The sequence below is a fragment of the Panicum hallii genome, chromosome 1 (assembly GCF_002211085.1).
Source record: "Panicum hallii strain FIL2 chromosome 1, PHallii_v3.1, whole genome shotgun sequence".
NCBI classification, from domain to species: Eukaryota; Viridiplantae; Streptophyta; class Magnoliopsida; order Poales; family Poaceae; genus Panicum; species Panicum hallii.
This window is the reverse complement of record NC_038042.1, coordinates 6,833,823-6,854,290: the sequence shown is the minus strand read 5'-3', so window position 1 is coordinate 6,854,290 and position 20,468 is coordinate 6,833,823. Positions and strand designations below refer to the sequence as shown.

Genomic DNA, 20,468 nt, shown 5'->3' with positions numbered 1-20,468 from the left:
ACCCGGTAGCTTAGCGAGTAAGAAAGCTTGGCTTTTAGACAAATTTTCAAAAGAAAATAAAGCGAAACCATCGCATAGTACGCGTACGCATTAAATTTTTAATTTGAGAAAAAGGTGGACCGGATTTGAATGCTCTACTTTTACTCTGAAAGCAATAATTATTCAAAGTGAATCATGTGCCATGCAAACAATTGAAACCATGAATAAATGGTTGCTTAATTATTTTATTGCAATACACATAATGCAATCTCCAATAATCACATGTTTACAAATGCTTCTGCACATGCTTAGGCCTGCTGCTGCCAGCAGGGCACACACAAGACACATCTGCATGCATGGTTCACGGTGGCGTGGATCGGGATCTCTGTCCGACATGGATGCGTACATGCAGATGAGCTCATGAGCAGATGCAGTCGAGTGATCGAGTGTCGTCGATGGAAGCAGCAGAGACAAAGGGCCCTTTCAGGAACGTGGCGAAGCTGCTGCTCTCTTTGTTGCGAAATTCCGTATCAGACCGGCACATTATTGTGCCCTTCGCGATGCGGTCAGTGGTAACGACGGAAAGGATGCCAAAGCAAGTGCACACCACTCCATCATCATGAGTTCTCAGTGATACGCAGCTGGCTGGACGGCCTGGACCCAGCAGTAAACAAGTTTATACTTTATAGATTCATAAGTATGTACGACCTTTAGGACATAGTTACTACCAGAAAACGGAAATTTTATAAGAGCAGGAAATACTCATAAAAATAGCCAAAACCGATATGAAAATAATATGTGATGGCTAACTCTCATGGAAGTTCCCTCACGAATCGGGCGCCACGAAAATAATATTTCTATGGGAGTCAACCGCCGGGATCTATTTTCATGGCGAGAATTTAAATGATGACCTCCACGAAAATATATTATGCCATCAGATCCCCATGATCATTTTCATGAGAGCCAACCATCACGAAAAAACCATCACAAATGTTTTTCGTGTAGGCGTATAACCCTTGTGAAAATTCATTTTCCTCTCCAAGCAAAAATCATCACAAAATACATTCATACCATCACGAAAAACTGCCAAACCAAAGGGCAGATTTTCATTTCATGAGCGTTCATGCTGCCACAAAAATAATGAAGTAATTTGCTTGTTCAGAATGTCATGGTCTCATAGAGTATAGTAGAACGTTTTTTCCAAAGAAAATGCATGCTATAATATAGATACGTGCGTCTGCAAAACAAAAACTTGCAAAAATAATGTGCCCATCTATGCGCATAAATCAAACTTTTCATGTCTGTTGTAATCATCTTCGCATTTTGAAACACTGAGAAAATAAAAGTATATGAGTTTATGTTCCCCGCCAAAAAAAATATATTGGTGTTTTTTACCTCCGCATATAGAAAAAGGTATTTTTGTTCTTTTGATAAATCATCCCCATCCTGGTGTATGTATGTATACCTTTGGAAGGCCCAACTGGACAAGCAGCCCATATAGGAGTTTTTTAAAAAAGGGGATTAAAAAAAATTAAAATTCGTAAAAGGGGTGCCAGTTGGGAAAATTTTGAGAAATGGGTGCCTCCCGCCCGCTGAACGGGCGGAAAGGGTGGGCGGGAGGTTCGAAAAAAATTTCCAGGGGCCTCTTCGCGAATAAGAAAAGTTTCTTATTCGCGAAGAGGTCCCTGAAGCAGGCCTCCCGCCCGGCCAGTGGGCGGGAGGCCACCCGCCCGGCCAGCGGGCGGGAGGTCCCCCTCGTATTTCAAACTCAGACTTCTATACTTCGTAGAATTTACTTCGTAGAATTTATGTTTCACAAGCATTTTGAAATTCAGACTTTTTTTAAATACAAAATTTATTCACCATACTCTTATGTGTGCATATAAAATTTTAATTCAATTTTACGAAGAAGATTACAGTATCTAAAACTCGTACGAAGATAGTTAAACGATAACGTTTTGCAACGTAGAATCCAAATATCTGTCTTCAGTCAATGCGGCAAATATTACAAATACACATCCAGGTGTGATACAATCTCAACGCGGCAAATATTACACATGAGCAAACAACGTTCAAATAAAATTGCAACTAAATGATGCCTGATGACGTACTAGCACTCGATCGGCGACGTCTCCCACTCCTTGATGCAACCGGAGGTCTTCCATCTGTAGCATGACCTGTAGGACCAGCTTCAGCAGAACTGGGGCCAGCATCATTGTTTGGACAACGTTTATACGTGTGTCCAATCTGATTACATGCACTGCAGCGCTGTATCCTCGGACGGAGCTCTGACTCATCCATATCATTACGAATACGCCGTGTCTGACGGCGCCCTCTCTGAACCCGTGATGATCTTGGGTCTGGAATATATATAACAGGATTCGCTGTCTCAGTGAACGATCCAACCAAACGGAACCCATAGATCTCATACTACCAGGTGCTGGCAATTGTCTCCTTTCTGAAGTAATGGGAAACATGTATATCGACAGGATGTCGAATATCCGCACAAGCAGCCATTACATGAGAACAAGGTAAGTGCAGCAACTTGGGCCTCATGCATGAGCAACAACAAGTTTCATCAAACTTGAGAATGCACTCCTTTACAGCAGTTTGACGTCTCATGCCATGTCGCGCCCTGTCTTTAGGATGCCATGTCGCGCCCTGTCTTTAGGAGATACCTCAAACTTGAGCTCCTATGTTCCACATTGCCGTACATGGTGTAACCGGGCGCTTTCTGCCTTCTTAGTCATATATTGTGTTACCATGAATCCAAAATTTCTGTCAGGATCTCGCATGAATACCTGATTTTTAGTGAACCGGTCCCTAAAGTAATCAGTACAACCCCGGACAATGAATTCCACAATTGCAACCAGTGGAAGCCCACGAACACCTCGCAGCACCCAATTGTAAACCTCGGCGAAGTTGGTGGTCATTATGTCGTACCTTGCACCATCGGTATCATAAAGTAACGTCCACTTCTTCTTGGGTTCATTCTCAATCCATTCAGAAAAGTTTTTCACCACTGAGCCAGACCTTCTGCGAGTACGTGCAGTATCTGTTGGCAAAGGACACAAAGCCTCTGCTTCATCATGTGCAGTTATGTTTTTTGATGCGTCCTCGGCTCTTTTCTTCCCGATCAGTTCATCAATTTTCTGCCACTGCTTGTTAAATTTTTGCTGATTCGTTTCCTTGCATAGCCTCTTGAACATATCCATAAGGTGCTTGTTCTTGAATTGCCTGAAAAAATTTGCACCGATATGTCTCATGCACCACCTACTACGAACATCACGCCACTTGGGCGGCTCTCCGGTCTCCACACACCCCTGCTGCAAATCTACTATTGCTCTCAGTATGCCGGCGTGACGATCATGAATCAGGCAGACATCTTCTCTATCCCGAACGACTGCAAGCTTAACCTGTTTCAGGAACCAGTACCAACTGTCCGTGTTCTCACTCTCAACAAAAGCAAAAGTAACAGGCAGCAATTGATTGTTTCCATCTACTCCAATAGCTGTCAGCATTTGCAATCTATACTTTCCTGTGAGAAAGGTCCCGTCGATGCACAGGAGAGGTCGGCAGTGATGGAATGCGTTAATACATGGACTCAAGCTGAAAAAGACTCGCTGCAATGTGTAGGGCGGACCTTCTCCTCTGTCTAGAGTTTTCAGGTCATAATAGCTTTCAGGATTTCTCTGACATAGGACGGCCAGCAATCGAGGAACATTACCATATGCAGCCTCGAACGTACCAAACCTCATCTCCAACACCTTTTGTTTTGCACTCCACGCCTTGCTGTACGAGATGGTATACTTGTACTTTTCCTGAATATACCTGATAATAGACTTTGCTTCATATGACAAGTTGTCTACTATCGTCCTGTACATCTCATTTGCGATGTATTGCGACGTGAGGTTGCGATGGGTCTTCTGCACCCCAGGCAAATGACAAGTGTGCTGAGTGACAATGGAGCATTCCCAATAATCTTTTCATTTACCCTTATAGGCATGCACCCGCCATGGACAGCCCTCCTTCACACATACCACATCGTACTTACGAGATTTGCACTCGACTATTTTAAACTCTCGCATAAGAGATAGAGACCAGCACTTAACAGCTTCCTTCACCTCTTCAATTGAGTGGTACCTCGCACCCTGGATAATTTCATTTTCCCTGCAATCCGAAAGCCAGCTAGATCCGTCATCTACGACAAGATGACTGAAGTCGCTGCTTACCCAATCTTGAGGCACATCATCGGCATCATCAGACGAATCGGCATTCATTGCTTCGTCCAATTCACGTTCTTCGTCTTGCAGCTGTTCAACAATGAAGGGTATGTTCTCCCCCTCATCAGCCACGTATTGAGGTGCTGCGGTCCCATCTACCTTAATGTTTGCCCCCTCAACTTCTTCATCAATATTTTCATCCCCCGGAGCAGCTTCAATGTTTATCAAAGGGTTCTGGTGCACACTGACAAGGAGTACCAGTAGCCATTGCCAATGACTTGCATTTTGCAGATAATTTAACCGGTCCTCGTTGCTTGCAAGTGGCATCAGCTCTCAGATCAAAGCGTGAGTGGTACGATTAATGACGCATTGAACACTCACGGTGTGTGTCTCCTAATTAATCTTTAATCCCCTCATTAACCAGTTGCATACGGATTCAAATGTCCTCTCGTGCGGTCTGGTAATTCCTCTGACCGCACAGTTGAATTCACTTAAATCTACCCCATTTGGCCCATAAATCACATTTCCTTCTCCGTAATATATACTGAAAATACCCTTCTCGGAAGACATATCTGAAAATACCGCACAGTTGAATTAACTAGTTATACTACATATTAATACACAACGACGACCCTAAGTTTCAGCGATTCTCAGATTATATTTTACAAATTCTAAACTATTCAGAATATCAATTATACTAAAAACAAATAAAAATACTAAAAACTATTCAAAACATAACTATTCTAAAAAATATTTCCTAGATTATAGTTATTTTCAAGTAATTATACAGCTAGAATGAGAATATACCTCCAAATCGACGTGTGAATAGGGCTTCGCCGCTTCCTCTTCTCTCTTCCTCTCCTTTCTTTCTTTTTTTCTGATTTTTGCTGAATAAAATAAAGTTTTTGGGGCTGGTAAGGGCTTATATAGCCGGGGGGACATCCCGCCCGACCGGGATGCCCCTCAGGACAACATCCCGCCCTTTGGATGGGCGGGATGCCCCCGCCTGCCCCGGCAGGGACCTTTTCGCAAATTAAAAATTCGCGAAGAGGCCCTCGGGGAACGTCCCGCCCATTGGATGGGCGGGAGGTCCCCGGCCCCACGTCTCCCGCCCAATCAGTGGGCAGGAGGTACCCATTTTTCAAAATTTTCCCCACCGGCACCCCTTTTCCTAATTTTATTTTTTTATCCTTTTTTTTAAAAAACTCGCCCATACAGAGGTCGTCTTGAGTGCCAAGCCCAATCGAAAGCATGGTCTCAAATCAAAAAAGAAATAGCCCAATCGGGAGCAGCCCATCCATCGATGGCCGTCTCCTCGCCTTCTCCTCCTGCAGTTCTGCCCTTCCCTTCCACCACACTGATGCGTGCAAAACGTGGCCCCTTGGACCTTGTCTTGTAGTTGTTGGAGCGTGAAGCTGCCTGGCATATTTCTCGGAGTCGGAGCATTCGAGAATGGGATTCATCATGCCTGTGGACCTTGTTGTACGGGGAGTGCAAGTGTTTTGGGTGGTGCTATAGCTTCAGCTGCCGTGTGTGTGTGTGTGTAACTCTCACTTGACCGTTCTGGTGTACCATGCACGTAGCTAGTGGAGGATGCATGTAGTACAAGGATTGGGGTTAAGATTAAGGTTAGAGGGAGGATTACGGATTGTAGTTAGTTAGGGTCAATGTGCAGAGACGGGGCTATCTTGCGAGATGATGGAGGTGAGGCGCCATGGCAAAATTGGCAATGTAGAACGGCCGTCTAGATGGTGGCGGGCGATATGGAGATGATTATAGGTGAGCAACAGAACGGCACATTGGATGAATAACTTTAGCAGAAGAGAGTGTCGTTTCTTAGTTTCCATAGTAAAAACTGAGAAAAAGGGAAAATTTTCCACTCCATGAGAGATGGACTTTTGATATGATCTTATCAAGTTATCATCACGATTCTTCCAATCAAAGAAACTCTTAAGGTCAACTAACCACACATCTGCACAGTAGCACGAACAAACACCAAGTACAATGATGAACTCTTGCCAATGAAATGATTCTTCAGGAGATCAGGCCGGGCCGCCAGCTACGAAGACCGCGGCCGCCGCTGCCGCCGGCGGCGAGCGCAGACCAGCTGGAAGAACTCGTGAAGGCAGTGGCGGTACAGGGAACCGAGGAGGTCGTGGAGCTCCGGCAGCAGCGCGGTGAGGTTCCGGCCGGACGGCGCCAGGGCGGGGAAGGGGCACAGCAGGATGCCCACCGCGAACATGGACGCCGCCGGCAACATGACGGTATCTCCAGCCTCGCCGTCAATCGGCCGGCGTGTCACACGTGTGTGCGCGCCCACGGGGTGCGGGTGTTGCGTGTGTGTGCAGTGTTAGCTTGCCCCTTGGAGAGCATTTTGTAGCCGCAGATGAAGTTGTTATTTCGCACATGCAGACATGCTTGAACTGCAGGTGAGACCAATGGTTGTGCTGGAGAGCTTTTTTTTTTTGGTTTCTTTTAGCGTCCATTTTGTTGTGAGGTCAGCGTTGGTCTGGTGATGTATCCAACGAGCATAGCTTCCGATTAATGATATGTTCCAAATAGTTATGAAGGTTTTAGCTAATTTTCTAACAGCATTGCTAGGTTAACAGAGAGTCATTCTCTGTTTGCTAAGAAGTTTTAGTCACAGGTCTGCAATATGGGAACTCAGAATAAAGTATCTTAATTTATAATCAAGAGATCAGATCATATTGTTGAGAATTCAGGGGGAGTCACACTCACGGTTAGTTTATTTTTCCCGCTACTAATATTGGGCTAGTGGTTAATCCTAGGTGAAGGTTAAAATGGTTTACGATATTAGCTCTAATATTTTGGGGATTAGTGGAAGTAATTTTTTAATAATATTTTACCCTTTCCCCGGATAATGCAGTTGATTACTATATTACTGTGTCTTAAGGGCTTACCAATCAATGGATATATAAAAAAAATATATACCACGACATTTATGCAACTAGCTAGTTCATTTAACATGGAACTTTTATCTTGAGTATACTGTCCATCATTTTTTTCCTCAAGCCGTTTAAGCTTTTTGTTGCGTTCGTGGGTGCATGGAAAATCTACACTTCTCATGAACGTTGTTGTTAGCCACAAGGCACTGATCTTCCCCTCAAACACCAAGCACATGATAGCCCTGCTCCACCACCATCTTTTGTCCCGGACGACTTCACACCACTGAATCTGCCACCACCCTTGACACCCTAACTTGCTTTTTGTTAGGGTATCTCAATGAAGCCTTTGCCCCAGCACCCCACCTGGTGTTACTCCATGGAAAGTATTACAAGCAAAGCAATCTGACCAGATACAATAATCAGGTTACGAGTTATGAAAGTTTTAGCTAATTTTCCTCCAGCACTGTTAGGTTAACAGAGTCATTCAGCCATTCTTGGTTTGCTCGACAATTTTAGTTACCGTGTTGCAATACAGGAATTCATAATAGAGTGTCAGTAATTTATAATCAAGAGATAATATTGTAGATAATTCAGGGGGAGTCACACTCATGGCTAGTTTATTTCGTGCAACTAATACGGGGCTATGGTTTAATCCTAAATGAAGGTTCAAATGGTTTACGCGATACTAGCTACTATAATATTTAGGACATTTGGGACGTTAGTGGAAGTAATTTTTGGATAATGTTTTACCCTTTTCCCCGGATAGTGCAGTTGACCTACTACTATTGCTTACCAATCAAAGGGGTATATAACAAAAGTATACCACAGCATTTGTACAACTAGTTCATTAGCATATTGCTTTATATATTCTGAAGTATATTGCCCACCCTTTTTTTCCTCAAGAGTTTATGCTTTTTGATGCATTCGTTGGTGCATGGAAATCTACACTTTCAAGAATGTTATTGTTAGCCACAAGGCAAAAGAGATAAGAAATACAGGAAAATGTGAGGGATACAGAATAAAAATAAAATAGGCTATGTTTACATAAAGTTAAGGTGTTTTTGTGGGCTAACGATGTTTAATTTCTGCACGCCCTTCCCCTAACTTCTCATCCCGAATCTGCTATCACCACTCATTACCCTAACTTCCCTTTTTGTTGGGCTACATCTCCATGGCGCCTTTCTCCCGATAACCTAAATTGGTATTTCCTTTCACCCTATGTGGCTCTCAGCACCCCTATAGCCATGCCACCACTACTAGATCCTCTTACATGTTATTACTTATTCCTTGATTTCCATGGGTACAATGGTATATATGTGCAGCAATTATTGCTACTTGCTTATAACAATTATTGAAATTATTGAATTCTCAAGCTCAGCTAGCTCAATTATCCCACAGAGTTATAGTGACATGTCGTAAAGATTAGTTAATCATCATTATCCGATGATGATAATGACGAGTCTAAGTGAGAGGGATATCTCATTTTAGTTATAGGGGAAAATGACTTGGTGGTGAAACCAAGTGAATGGAATACATATATAAAGTGGTGAAATATTTAGCTGTTGGAAATATAGCCATCGAGTAAAAAATAACGGATACTTGCTACTTGCTTGATAATTATAAACATAGGTGAATTAAAAATAGGAGGATAGATATGGGGCTTTGTTAAAGGGTCTTGAGAAGTAAGCAGTGAATTCTGGATGAGTCGTCTATTTTGATATGCTACTTAGAAATGCATATTTTCGTGTGGTAGCTATATCCCTATGAGCACCTTTAATAAACTAATAAGCTGGAAGATCTTCGAACCTGGGTAGGCAAGTTCCAACACAAGGACAGTTTTCACGCATGTCTTCGTGTTTGTATTACTTATTCCTTGATTTCCCTGTGTTTTTATACATGTGCAAAACTAAAACAATGTACGGAAAAGATTACACGAGTAAAGAAAAACTGACAAAGAAACAATAATAAGGTTATCACAATTATTGCAGTTATTGAGTTCTTAAGGTCAACTAGCTCAATTATCACACAGAGCAACAGGACATGCGGAGGAGCAAATCCCAGAGTGCACCGAGCAGTGCCCGCATGAAACGTACGATTCATCGGTGCAACCAGCTACAAACTAGTAACTAACGCCACCGGCGAGTGCTGGCCAGCAGGACGAACTCCCCCCGGCAGTGGCGGTAGAGGGAGCCGAGGAGGTCCCAGAGCTCCGGCAGCAGCGCGGTGAGGTTCCGCCCGGACGGCGCCAGGGCGGTGAAGGGCCAGAGCAGGACGCCCACCGCGAACATCGGCGCCGCCGGCCACATCACCGCCGCCGTATGTCTCGAGCTTCCGGCCGGCGTGCCGTGTTGGGCTGCTGCCGATTCGCGCGTGCCGCCGGTATTCGAGCGTGTTGATGAGCTTGCTTGCGCCTGTTGAGTGTACAGTGTAGTATTTGTAGCCGCTGAGAAGGTTGGTAATTTGCACGTGCCGCTTGAACAGCAGGTGTGAGACGACTGATGGTTAGTTGCAATTGTGATGGAGCTTCGTTTCATCTTCTGATCAGCTAGCAGCGGGTTGAGCAGCCCCAACAAAGTAACGGTGATGCCAACGAGCAAGCGTTCGTAGCTTCAATTTGGACCAAGTAAAATGAATTCTTGTGCTTTTTACACTGCAGTTAAGCTAGGTTTGGAACAGCTAAGAAGGTTTGAATCTTTCTTCGTCCACAACATTTCATCACTAGAGGTGTCAGAGCAACTCCAACAATGACCTTTAAATCAGATCCTCCAAATGTTAAATGAGGATTATCTTTTTTTAGGAGTTTCCAAATTTGCTTCAACTCCATCAATACCCTTCAATTCTACTCACTCCTTTAGAAATAGAGGGTGGAGGAGGAGATTTATAGATCTCTCCAAAATAGAGGATTTAAGTAGAGGGTCTACTGGAGTGCATCTTTTTTACGTTATTTAGAGGGTCTACTGGAGTTGCTCTTATTACGTAACACAAAAATATTGTAGATTAAAATTCAATTCATAGGAGTTGTTCCGGTTTACGTTACTATTATGCTAATAGGTTAATCCTAGTTTAGAATTGAAGGTTAAAATTCTAGGTTAAGTGGTTAAAATGGGTTGAGCTTGGTACAATAGACTCCCGTTCCAATCTACGGAACACTGCTCCCCCGAGTATCGTAGTTTGACACTACTCCATCGTATCATAAATATGTACCATATATAAGTGACGTCTGGAATATTAACATGACAACAAAAGCATTAAATTTACCTACTAATTTTATATTAAAAATAATAAAAAGGAAAAAAATACTACTGTTAAACTATTTTTAAATAACGGATGGGAGTGTCTCAAAACCCTCTAGTATCATGTACATTTCCGAAAATAGGAGGCGGACGCGGAACCAAGGACACGGGCTGTGCCGCGATCCCCAATGCTAGATATAAGGAGTCCTTTATACAACCTTTAGAATGTATTCTTCTAGTCTAGAAATGTATGTAACCTTTATAATGTATTCTTTCCATCTAGAAATGTAACACATAATTTAGTTCTGTTAGGACAAAATTTTAACCAATGAGATAACTCTATGGATATATGAGATTTGGGTACAAAATTGGTATTATCAAATTTGTATTTAAAACTAAAGTACTACCTTATGATTAAGATTGTAATAAAAAATAACATATCAATAGAGTAATTGTTAGTCAAATCTGGTTATTACGTCTTACCACTACCGCAGAATCCCCTCGTATTTCCGATTCCCAACCCTCTTTGGTCCTGGTTTTATAAGCGGGACTACGAATCCGGGATCCGAATTATTAGTTCCGGTTCCCACACTCGGGACTAAAGGTCCGTGGAAAGGTAAAATATTTACTCCATGCCTAGGACTCGAACCCGAGACCCCTCGTCTTACGCACAGCTTCTTTATCACTCCACCTACACAGCACATATGATTTTGAATGGGATGCTTTCCTTTTAAACTAACTCGTGAAAGACCCTTTAGTCCGTATTGGAGCCACCAACCGGTGGTGGCTCCAACCGGGACCTTCCCACCGCCCTCTAGGACTAAAAGGATCATCAGTTCTGGACCCAAAACTGGCCGGGATGAAAGATCGTTACTGTAGTAGTGTACATTTGTACGAATTAATAGAGTATAGTGTATAGCCGCATCTCGCAACGCATGAGAAGCTCGCTACAGTAACCCGACACAACAAGTAATGAGCTAATTAAGCATCCAGCACCAAGCAGATTTCGGAAGAACTACCATGCATCATGCATCCGTACATGCAGCACGTACGTAACCTACGCGTGGAGAGGAAACACGTACATGACTACGACCTATACACACACACACACACTTGAGTTTCGGAAGAACTGTGATGCATTTCTCGTGGTTGAATATATATTGAAGGCGTGTGAGGCCATTTATTTGTTGTGCGTTCAACTAGATCTAGATGTTTCTGCACAGAAAGCAACTCTATCTGATGCCGATCGAGGAGCGTACGTAAATGCGTGGTAGCGGAATAAAAATGACGTTTCATCAGTACCGATAGATCTGCCCGCTGCACGCATTATTGGATAGGGTCTTGCATGGCATGCGTGATTGCAAGCTATACCTTTTTTTTTTCCTTCTCTTTTGAGCAAAGCTAGTAGTGGTCGTAGTAGACTAGTAGATAGCATTGCTATCAGCAGGCCGCAGGGGCGGATCTAGAGGGTGGGAAAATGGCCCAAAGAGCAACTTGACCAGAGAGTTTTTGAGCAACTTGGCCAGGCCGGCCTGAGGCCCACTACTGCACGTACCTGTTGATAGCCGCGATACTGCGATGGCTGTTTCTTGGCCACTAGAAACAGCCTCTTCTTTCCTCTCCCGCGAAACGCATCACCAGCATCGATGCTTGCTCACGTACATGCACAAGCACACTCGCTCTACTGCACGAATGTTTTCATCCAAGAGAGATGATGGTCAGGTTTTAGATTGGGGGACGAAGTTAGGCATGTCTCCTTATAGACACTATAAAGCCATAAATTTAAGCACTTGTATGTACTCCGCCACTCGTGATAAGTTGGAACTCAAACCCTGATAGGCAGGATTGACAAAAAAGAAAAACAACCTAGCCAAGTTGAAGCAATGCTAATTTTGCAGCAGCAAGCCTAGTAGCCTGATATTGTAGGTTAAACGGAAGTGGCCGAGTTTTTTTTTTCTTTTCAGTAGTAGTAGACAGTGGCCGAAATAGGCCCAACTAGAATTTAAAGCCCATCATTCTATAAAATCCAATCCGGCCCACAAAAACGCGCCATTCGCCTCCCACTTGTCAGCCGCAGTGACCTGATGACCTAGGGTTTCAGCAGATATATATTCGATCCCCTTCGGCCCCTGCCCGCTTCCCCGCCGCCGCCGCCTCCTAGCGCCCCCGCGAGCCAGCTCCGGCGAAGCCGACCCCGCGCGCCGCAGGTAGGCAGGCAGGCAGCATCAAGCATGGCGGACACGAAGGCGGCGCCGGCGGTGACGCTCCGCACGCGCAAGTTCATGACCAACCGCCTCCTCTCCCGGAAGCAGTTCGTGCTCGAGGTCCTCCACCCGGGCCGCGCCAACGTCTCCAAGGTCAGGGCCTTGCGCTCGCCGGGGCCGTTGCTCCGAGATGTCTCATTTGACCGAGGCTGACGCGTGCGATCCGTTGGCATTGCAGGCGGACCTCAAGGACAAGCTGGCCAAGGTGTACGAGGTCAAGGACCCCAACTGCATCTTCGTCTTCAAGTTCCGCACCCACTTCGGAGGCGGCAAGTCCACGGGGTTCGGCCTCATCTACGACAACGTCGAGGCGGCCAAGAAGTTCGAGCCCAAGTACAGGCTCATCAGGGTACGCGTCTCGTGCTCCCCCACCCCCTTTTAGTCACTGACCAGCTCTGAATTCTTGGTCTTGCATACTGAATGCACTAGCTGGTATCCGCCGAAAGCGCAAATTTTGCCCCTGTTAGTTGTTTGCTACGTGTGTGGTTTATTATGGTTGCTGCTCATTTTAGTTGGCTGCTGGTTCAGATCAGGTCATTGGTTAGCAATGACCTGATGTTAGTCGTCATGTAGCCTTATCATGTGTTGCAATTTCCTGAATGATTGCATTGTTACCTCATGGTTCAAAATTTGTCTCATGATGTTGACCATAGTGAATTTGTGTTTGTTCCTTGTTTGCCATTTTGTATTATGCAAGCCTTGAGAATGTCAATTGGACTAAATGTGCTAAGCTGCATGGAAGTAGAATGTGTGCTTATTCGTTAGTGGGATGAAGATTAGCTTTCTTAGTGTGCTAGTTCTCAGTCTATCGAAAAGCAACTAGTATTACATTTCTACACCCTATTTACAAGTTCAGAAATGATGTTTCTGTCTTGTATTGTAACTACAATCCCTTGGGAAGACCTAATTTGTTTAATATGCTGTTTTTGTGAATTATGCCCATGACCATTGAAACCTTGCAAGGAACGAACAATTGATGGCCATGGAGTTCTTGAGTAAAATTATTCTGCAAATTTATAGCTGCTGAAGTATCGCATTGCCTATTGATGGCCTTGTCATTGCAGCCTGTGAAATGTGTCTGAAACAACTATCCAGCTATGGCTTTGCCTGCTTTGCTTTATTTTTGACAATGTGGTTCTGTTCTGTTTATGCAGAACGGTCTTGCTACCAAGGTGGAGAAGTCGCGGAAGCAGATGAAGGAGAGGAAGAACAGGGCGAAGAAGATCCGTGGTGTGAAGAAGGTATGTTGATTTACACCCATCAGACTGATGTCCCCTGATATTTGTGCCTGTTAGGAATGAGGCATTCACACTGCATTCTCACAGGAGACCTATAACTGTTTCCTATGAAATACTTGCATTGCAAACAGGATCTCGATCTTAAACTGTAACTGAAACCTTTGTTGGATTGGTTGTGCAGACAAAGGCTGGGGACGCAAAGAAGAAATAAGCAAGATTTCAGTGTATGTTATCAGCCTTGAGTTGAGTGCCTGTTCACCGTCAGAATTTTTGTACCCCTATCTCCTTGCCGAGGCCCTGCTGTGGAATGCTTTGTGCATCGCTAGAAAGAGAATTTTGAGCTGTTTCGTCGTCTCCTGTTACATTTGATTTGAGTCTCTCCTCGTATTTGACAATGATTTGACATGAGTTTATCCGAGAAGGCTGTAGCTGTACTGGAACATTTTGAGCTGCAGGCTCCAGCTGCGGTTGTAACCGTGCTGTAGGCCTTTCGCTCTGCTTCTGCGTTATCCGAGATTGTGCCGAGTGTTGGCAACCGCCCGCTCAGGGCAACGTTTGAGAGAAGCTCCTTTATAAGTTATATATATTTTGGGTTACTGGATCGGTCCAAAAATTTAATAAAATAAAGTAAACTGGTATTCTACGTAAATAATTTAGAAGAAATAAATTAAAGTGGTATGCTATTGTAATTAATTTGCTGATCAAAAATACTATTGCTTCTGCAAATTAGGAAGCTGGATTCGGATTAGATGGGCTTTTGCGTTTGTTTGGCACAGTTGGAAATATTCCTTTTATTTGAGTCCAGTCCGGACTGTGGTAGGCTTCGGATGCAAACCAATCTAAGCAAAGAGCTTACAGCATCTCTAACAGATTATTTATATCACTTCTCAATATAAAAAAATTATTTTTTCAATGGGAGGTGCTCAGCAGATTACCAATTCTATTGTCAATATAGTTTTTGGTAATTATCAAAATATAACTCTCTCTTATTTAAATGTAGGAGGATTGCTCCTTCCACCCTATCCATGAGTAATCTATTATAGCACTCACTACCAAAAATACAAAAAATGGTATTAGCAATGGAGACAAAATATATAGAATATGAGAGATGAGTAATCTACTGGACATGTTCTTACTAACAATTGCGCTTTTACAACTATACTCTCTCCGTCCCAAAACAAAATAGTCGCTGGGCTATCAGTTGGAGGATAGTGGATCTTGTATGGAATCCCGATATGTTGGATCTATCTGAAAATCCTAAACTGCTTTCTCCAGTATATCGACCTAACTAAAAAGTTGTATGGAAAAAATGGTGCTAGATCGTAACGATGTATCTTAATCTCATTGGTAGGTTAATCAGATCACCTATATTTCTAAAGAAATTGCAATTAAAATTTAAAACTCTCACGATTCCTTTTATGTGAGCTTAATGGAGAGCTTTGCCGTTAAAATTACTTCAAAGTATTTTCCGGTCTCAGAATGTTACAAGCTTATGTTATATTCAAATTCATTACAGAACAGAAGGAGCATGAACTATCCTTTAGTGTCTTTTCATTACAGAACAGAAGGAGCAGAACAGGAGTATTTTCAGAACAGAAGCGAGTACCGAATCCATAATATTGTCTTTTCTACTATCTGTCACTTCAGTGAATCACTTGAGCCTTGAGATATCTTCGGTGCCACAAGTAACTACATTTATGAATCTAATTATGATTATTTGATACTATAAATAATATTTTTTATATATACTTGTTGAAAAATGGGATAGATTGATTTGGTAATTGGTACTGTACTAGATTGCATTTTTTGGAACGGAGGGGAGTACTTTGGTTTTCTATTTGTCCTCTCTTCTACCTACAACAGGATCGTCGGGAAACGAGTCGGAATAAAAAAATACATGTTGTTGATAGGAAGACTTTGTCAAATTTGACAATAATTTTCCTTTTTTGACAGTTTTTTTTCATTTCCTGTTTTTCTTAACATAAATCAGATATAAGATGGTGCTTTGTCAAAAAAAAAACTGCTTTTCCGTTAGTGGTAGATCAAGATCACACTTTGTCGATGGTATATGAAGGGGATTACATAACTTCCATCTCAGTTTTGGCTAGAACCAGAAATTCCAGATTAACCAACCCGCTGGTGAAGAAGATTTGATATCCAAATAGCGTTCAGTAATCACAAGAGGAATCCAATACAGTATTCAATCCGACACCGAGCAACCGAGAGCAGATTGCCCGTTTATAGAAAAGAAAAGGATCGACAAGGCCGAACCCGCAGCTGTGTCCTTGCATTGTTTTGGATCGACGGCATGGGGATCGCACCGAGCGTGCCCTCGACGCCAGAAGACGGGTCGTGCGACGCGGTGGTGCCGCGCGGCTTCGAATTCTTCGAGTCCCTCGACCCCGGCCGGGCGTTCCGCTGGGCTGCCCTTGTACAAGCGCGGGGGCGGCGTGGAGCGCGCGCGCTCGCCCGGTGCGCCGACTACGCCTTCGTCTACAGCGCGTGGATCAGCATGGAGCGGAGAGAGGGCGGCGGCGACCCTGCCGCTGCCAGGGTGCTGTTCGAGGAGTGGCGCGCCAGGAGCGAGGCGGACGGCGACGGAGGGAGCGAGGAGGGGCGGGCGCTCCTGTGGACCCGCTACATCTCGTTCGAGCTCGAGGACGGCGGCACCGAGCGCGCGCGCGCCGTGGCCGCGGCGGCCCTGGCGGCCTGCCCCCGGAACGCCGACGTGCGCGCCGAGTACGTCCTGGCGGAGGTCAAGCTCGGGGACGACGAGCGCGCACGTGCCGCGTTCGAACGCGCCCTCGCCGACTTGGCCGCCGAGGCGGAGGCGGCGAGGCAGCTGACGGAGAAGGTGCGGCGGCGAGGCGCGTATCTGAGCGAGCAGTGGTTTGGCGGCTGCTTGAGCTTCTGCCGCGGGTGGTGGTTCCGGCCGCAACGATGGTGGGAGCAGATTTAATATAGGCCCTGCTTCTGTACAGTAGCTTTCTAGTGTTGACTTGTGTTATTTAAATTAAGAAATAATGTGTCTGATTAGAGATGAATAAGAGTCAATTAACCATGTTCATGTTCTATTTGCCTGCACATTCGATTAAAAATAAACAGAGAAGCAGCTGATTAGCAATAACTCAACAAGACAATTTTTTTGACATTTTGAAGCAATCACTTTGACAGTCATAGTATATAATACCAAAGTATTTATCACCTACCTTATAAAGTGGTTGAGTTGCTGCTATTTGGAATGAATTAAAGGCAACATGTAAAGGAAGTTGTTTATTTGAGTGATGCTAGATAAAGTTTTATTATTCATAAACTGGAACAGTGGTGACAGAAGTTTACAGTTAAAACACATAAGCACAACAAAGGATAGCATTTCAAGTATTCACACATCAGAATTAATGTATTGCATTTTATATTAGTATATGAAACAAATTAACAAGCAAACTTTACTGAGTACACATGTCCATGTTATAGTAAATACACCGATTTTTCACGAGTTAAGGATCAAAAGATGGATCACATAAAAAATGCCTACACATGGCCAAGTACTTCAATAATTTTTGCGGAACAGTAAAAAAGTATGATCAGAAGTTCGAAAAAAAAAAGTATCATCGGAAGAGAACACTTGTAACTCTGCAGCTCAACCACCAATAGCATCTCTTTACAAAACATCACTTGCTGCACATAGAAAGAATGAACGAAATCGGCATTTCTATAGCGTATAGCCGAAAGGTTAGTACTCTCAAGTGCTGAACCAACAATCACTGCTACAATTGTACAGTTAAGCCTCTTTGCACTGATGATTTGACAGTATCAGCTTGGGTATAGTATGTCATAGTGTATCCCTGTATACAGTAAGGACACTCTTGGGCTTGCAGTGCTCTGGCTAGAGGGTCTGACGCACATGTCTTGGTACTGACCAGTTTCAAGGCAAAAGATCCGGATTTGAATACGCAATGCATCTGCTAATGCTGTAATTGCTAGATTATCAGCATATGATCGGCTCTGAACAATTTGTGATCTGCAAAACTGGTATCACAATAACATACTATGCTGCTACAGTACCTCTTCTAAGGTAATGCCATCTTCTATTGCATGGAATCCCGAGAACTCCGGATTGGTCAATATCCAAGCAGCAGAAGAAATTGTAAGAAAGGAGAAAACTGGGGAGGAAAAAAGATGTTAGATAATTTCGAGAGAACATGAACAGAAAAGATGTGTCTCATGCTAAGTCTTACTGGCTTCAGTCTCTATAGTCTCCAAAATATTTCAAGAGTAGTATCCTTCTGTAATTGCACCAAACACAATTCTGTCATTGAGTGAAACAATTTTGGTAGAGACATATACTAAAAAACAATCTTATCAAAAGCAATAATTCAAAATTTACCAGAAAGTAAATGAAACTCCTGTAGAAACACTCCCCCTCTCCAAGCACTACACGAAAGGATGAGTATAATTCTGAAAGTTCCTTCATAACTGATTCCTTGATCTTATAGTGGCCTTTTGCTTCAGATATAGGAGTCCTCTACATTAACAGGGAAAACAGTTTAAATTGCAACAGTGGAGCTAAAGAGTGCAGAATAGCACAGCCTCCTCAGGAACCAGCTGGAGATTTTATTTTGTCAAAATGTTTTCTGACGTAAACAAACCTGTTCATTGACATGAGGAAGCTTCAAATCTTTGCCAATAATTAGATCAACTAAACCACAGCATTCAAACAAGCGGTTGAGAAAAGAGGTCTTGTTCCATGAGAAGTCTGGTCCCTGCCATAATTCCAGCCCCAATGTTACAAAAATGGGAAAGGATTTGCAATGCAATTCCAACAACAGAATGGTGTCATGGGGGTAAAACGGGTGGGGACAAACCTCTGGTCTGCGCCGCTGCTGCATCCATGGCTGTGAGATGAAATTCCAGACGCCGACACCCATCTCACCCACATCTTTCTTGCTGTCCAGCGAGCTTTGACAACTGCTACCACGATGCTTGCTGCCGCCTTCTGCGGCTGATTGCCTGTCGCCGGGAGCACAGGCCGCCGTGGGATTCGCTCCTGCTGCTTCCTCTCCCCTCTTCTTGCCGGAAGTGGTGGTGGCGGCGGTGAGCTGGAGCCGCTTCTTTGGTTCGAGGCAGACGGAAATGGAGGTAACAGCGGCCACATTCGGGCACCGCAGTTCTTGGCGCTCCCGATTCCCAATTCTTTGATCTTACCGCCATCTCGAGCAGACGGAGTTTTGCAGAATGAGGCGGCGGCCTCTGATGATTTCTTCTCCTCCCTCTCTCCCCTCTTCTGTGAGGCGGCGGCGGCCTGGAGCCGTTTCTTTGGTTCGACGCCGCCGGAATCCGAGGCAACACCTGCCACATCCCGGGCACCGCAGTTCTTGGGGCTCTCGTCCCTGGAATCTTTCGCCTTCCCGCCATCGGGAGCAGACGAGTTGTCGCAGGATGGCGCGGCGGCGGTCCCCTAAACGAACTCCGGTGCTTCCTCGCCGCAGTGGGTGGCGGCGGGCTGCGCGGGCTCAGGGTGGCGTCGAGGCCGGTGGCGGCGGGCCTGGCTACGGCGGCGCGTTCCTTCTCGGGCTTGTCGGAGTTGTCCGGCCCGGTGATTTCCCGCTTCTTGGCAGCAGCGTTTTGCTGCGGGCTGGAGGAAATTGGAACGGCCATCTCGCCGGAGCAAAAATTTCACGCTCAGGAGAGCAACACAGCCTGCAACGGAGACGGCGCTGTGGATATATATGGACCGTAAACCCAGAGAGTAGAGAAGTTGCTCATGTCGGTTGCAGGCCTCAGATTTAAATGGGATCTAGCCTCTAAACTGACCGAGCTTGGGCTCAAATTCTCAGTCCACTATAAAAATTAATCCCTATATGTCCGACACCTAATTTTTTAGATTCATCTGGGCTTGCTATGAGCGAGAAGGCCAGGTTTGGGCCTACCAGATTTGCTCTATCATCATATCAATTAGATGGGCTAGCTGTTGATTTGAGCCCAGGCCGACCTGATGCATATTGCTATACTGGCAAGTGCTCAGTCTGCGTCCTCTCTCGGTGGCCGTACGAGCGTTGACGGCACCTAGTCCATCTCGTTACACAACGGAAACGACCAACTACTAGATCTCTGTCACTCACACTAAATGTGCCAATGATTAGGGTTCCTCTAAAGGTGAGTAGCTAGGTGATGGCCCGGCCGGGGGTTATTAGCATTTAGCAGTCACATGTGTGACTGGCTGCAGCGCTATCGTAGAAAGAGGAAAAACTAGAATGAGCTCTCATGGGCTCTGCACGGCGCCAAGAAACATAGAAAAGTCCACCTGCAATATAAAAAAGCAGTATTTTCCAACACAACATCAAAATAAAAATCCGATCACACCAATATATTTTTTATGACAAGATCTTTAAAATAAGATCACACTTGAATATATTTGGATAACTTTTATACTCGAACAATTTTTTAATGAAGACGGAGCATTGTCCTATCTTTATAAAAAATGTTCCGGAAAAAATCATCAAAATATAAATTGTTCCGCCTTCATTAAAAAGATTATTCCACATTCATAAAAGGTTTCTGAAATAAAGATCATCAAAATATGATCATGTGAGATCTAGTTTTGAAGATCATGTTGTAATGAACA

The 20,468-nt window shown here is 44.2% G+C and overlaps 2 protein-coding genes across 2 annotated transcripts; one reads left to right on the top strand and one right to left on the bottom strand.

Moving 5' to 3' along the window:
- The first annotated feature begins 12,470 nt into the window (after positions 1-12,470).
- LOC112891859 (40S ribosomal protein S24-1) lies at positions 12,471-14,404 on the top strand. The gene is made up of 4 exons (XM_025958853.1): positions 12,471-12,698; positions 12,784-12,954; positions 13,760-13,846; positions 14,025-14,404. The coding sequence occupies exons 1-4, from the start codon at positions 12,573-12,575 to the stop codon at positions 14,052-14,054; spliced, it is 414 nt and encodes a 137-aa protein (XP_025814638.1). The 5' UTR covers positions 12,471-12,572; the 3' UTR covers positions 14,055-14,404.
- A 3,315-nt stretch (positions 14,405-17,719) lies between these two features.
- Positions 17,720-19,436, bottom strand: LOC112878322. The gene is made up of 5 exons (XM_025942774.1): positions 18,709-19,436; positions 18,493-18,606; positions 18,231-18,368; positions 18,082-18,129; positions 17,720-18,006 (listed from the first exon to the last, which is right to left on the bottom strand). Exons 1-4 carry the CDS (start codon positions 18,769-18,771, stop codon positions 18,094-18,096), a joined length of 351 nt encoding a protein of 116 aa, XP_025798559.1. The 5' UTR covers positions 18,772-19,436; the 3' UTR covers positions 17,720-18,006; positions 18,082-18,093.
- Between the last annotated feature and the right edge of the window lie 1,032 nt (positions 19,437-20,468).

Excerpts from the sequence above, each read along its gene's own strand:
- LOC112891859 (XM_025958853.1), top strand. The coding sequence starts at position 12,573 with ATGGCGGACACGAAGGCGGCGCCGGCGGTGACGCTCCGCACGCGCAAG. Across the intron at positions 12,699-12,783 it reads GCCGCGCCAACGTCTCCAAG|GCGGACCTCAAGGACAAGCT; the intron begins GTCAGGGCCTTG and ends TTGGCATTGCAG. Across the intron at positions 12,955-13,759 it reads CCAAGTACAGGCTCATCAGG|AACGGTCTTGCTACCAAGGT; the intron begins GTACGCGTCTCG and ends CTGTTTATGCAG.
- LOC112878322 (XM_025942774.1), bottom strand. The coding sequence starts at position 18,771 with ATGGGTGTCGGCGTCTGGAATTTCATCTCACAGCCATGGATGCAGCAG. Across the intron at positions 18,607-18,708 it reads AGCAGCGGCGCAGACCAGAG|GGACCAGACTTCTCATGGAA; the intron begins GTTTGTCCCCAC and ends GAATTATGGCAG. Across the intron at positions 18,130-18,230 it reads GGAGTTTCATTTACTTTCTG|AAGGATACTACTCTTGAAAT; the intron begins GTAAATTTTGAA and ends GTGCAATTACAG.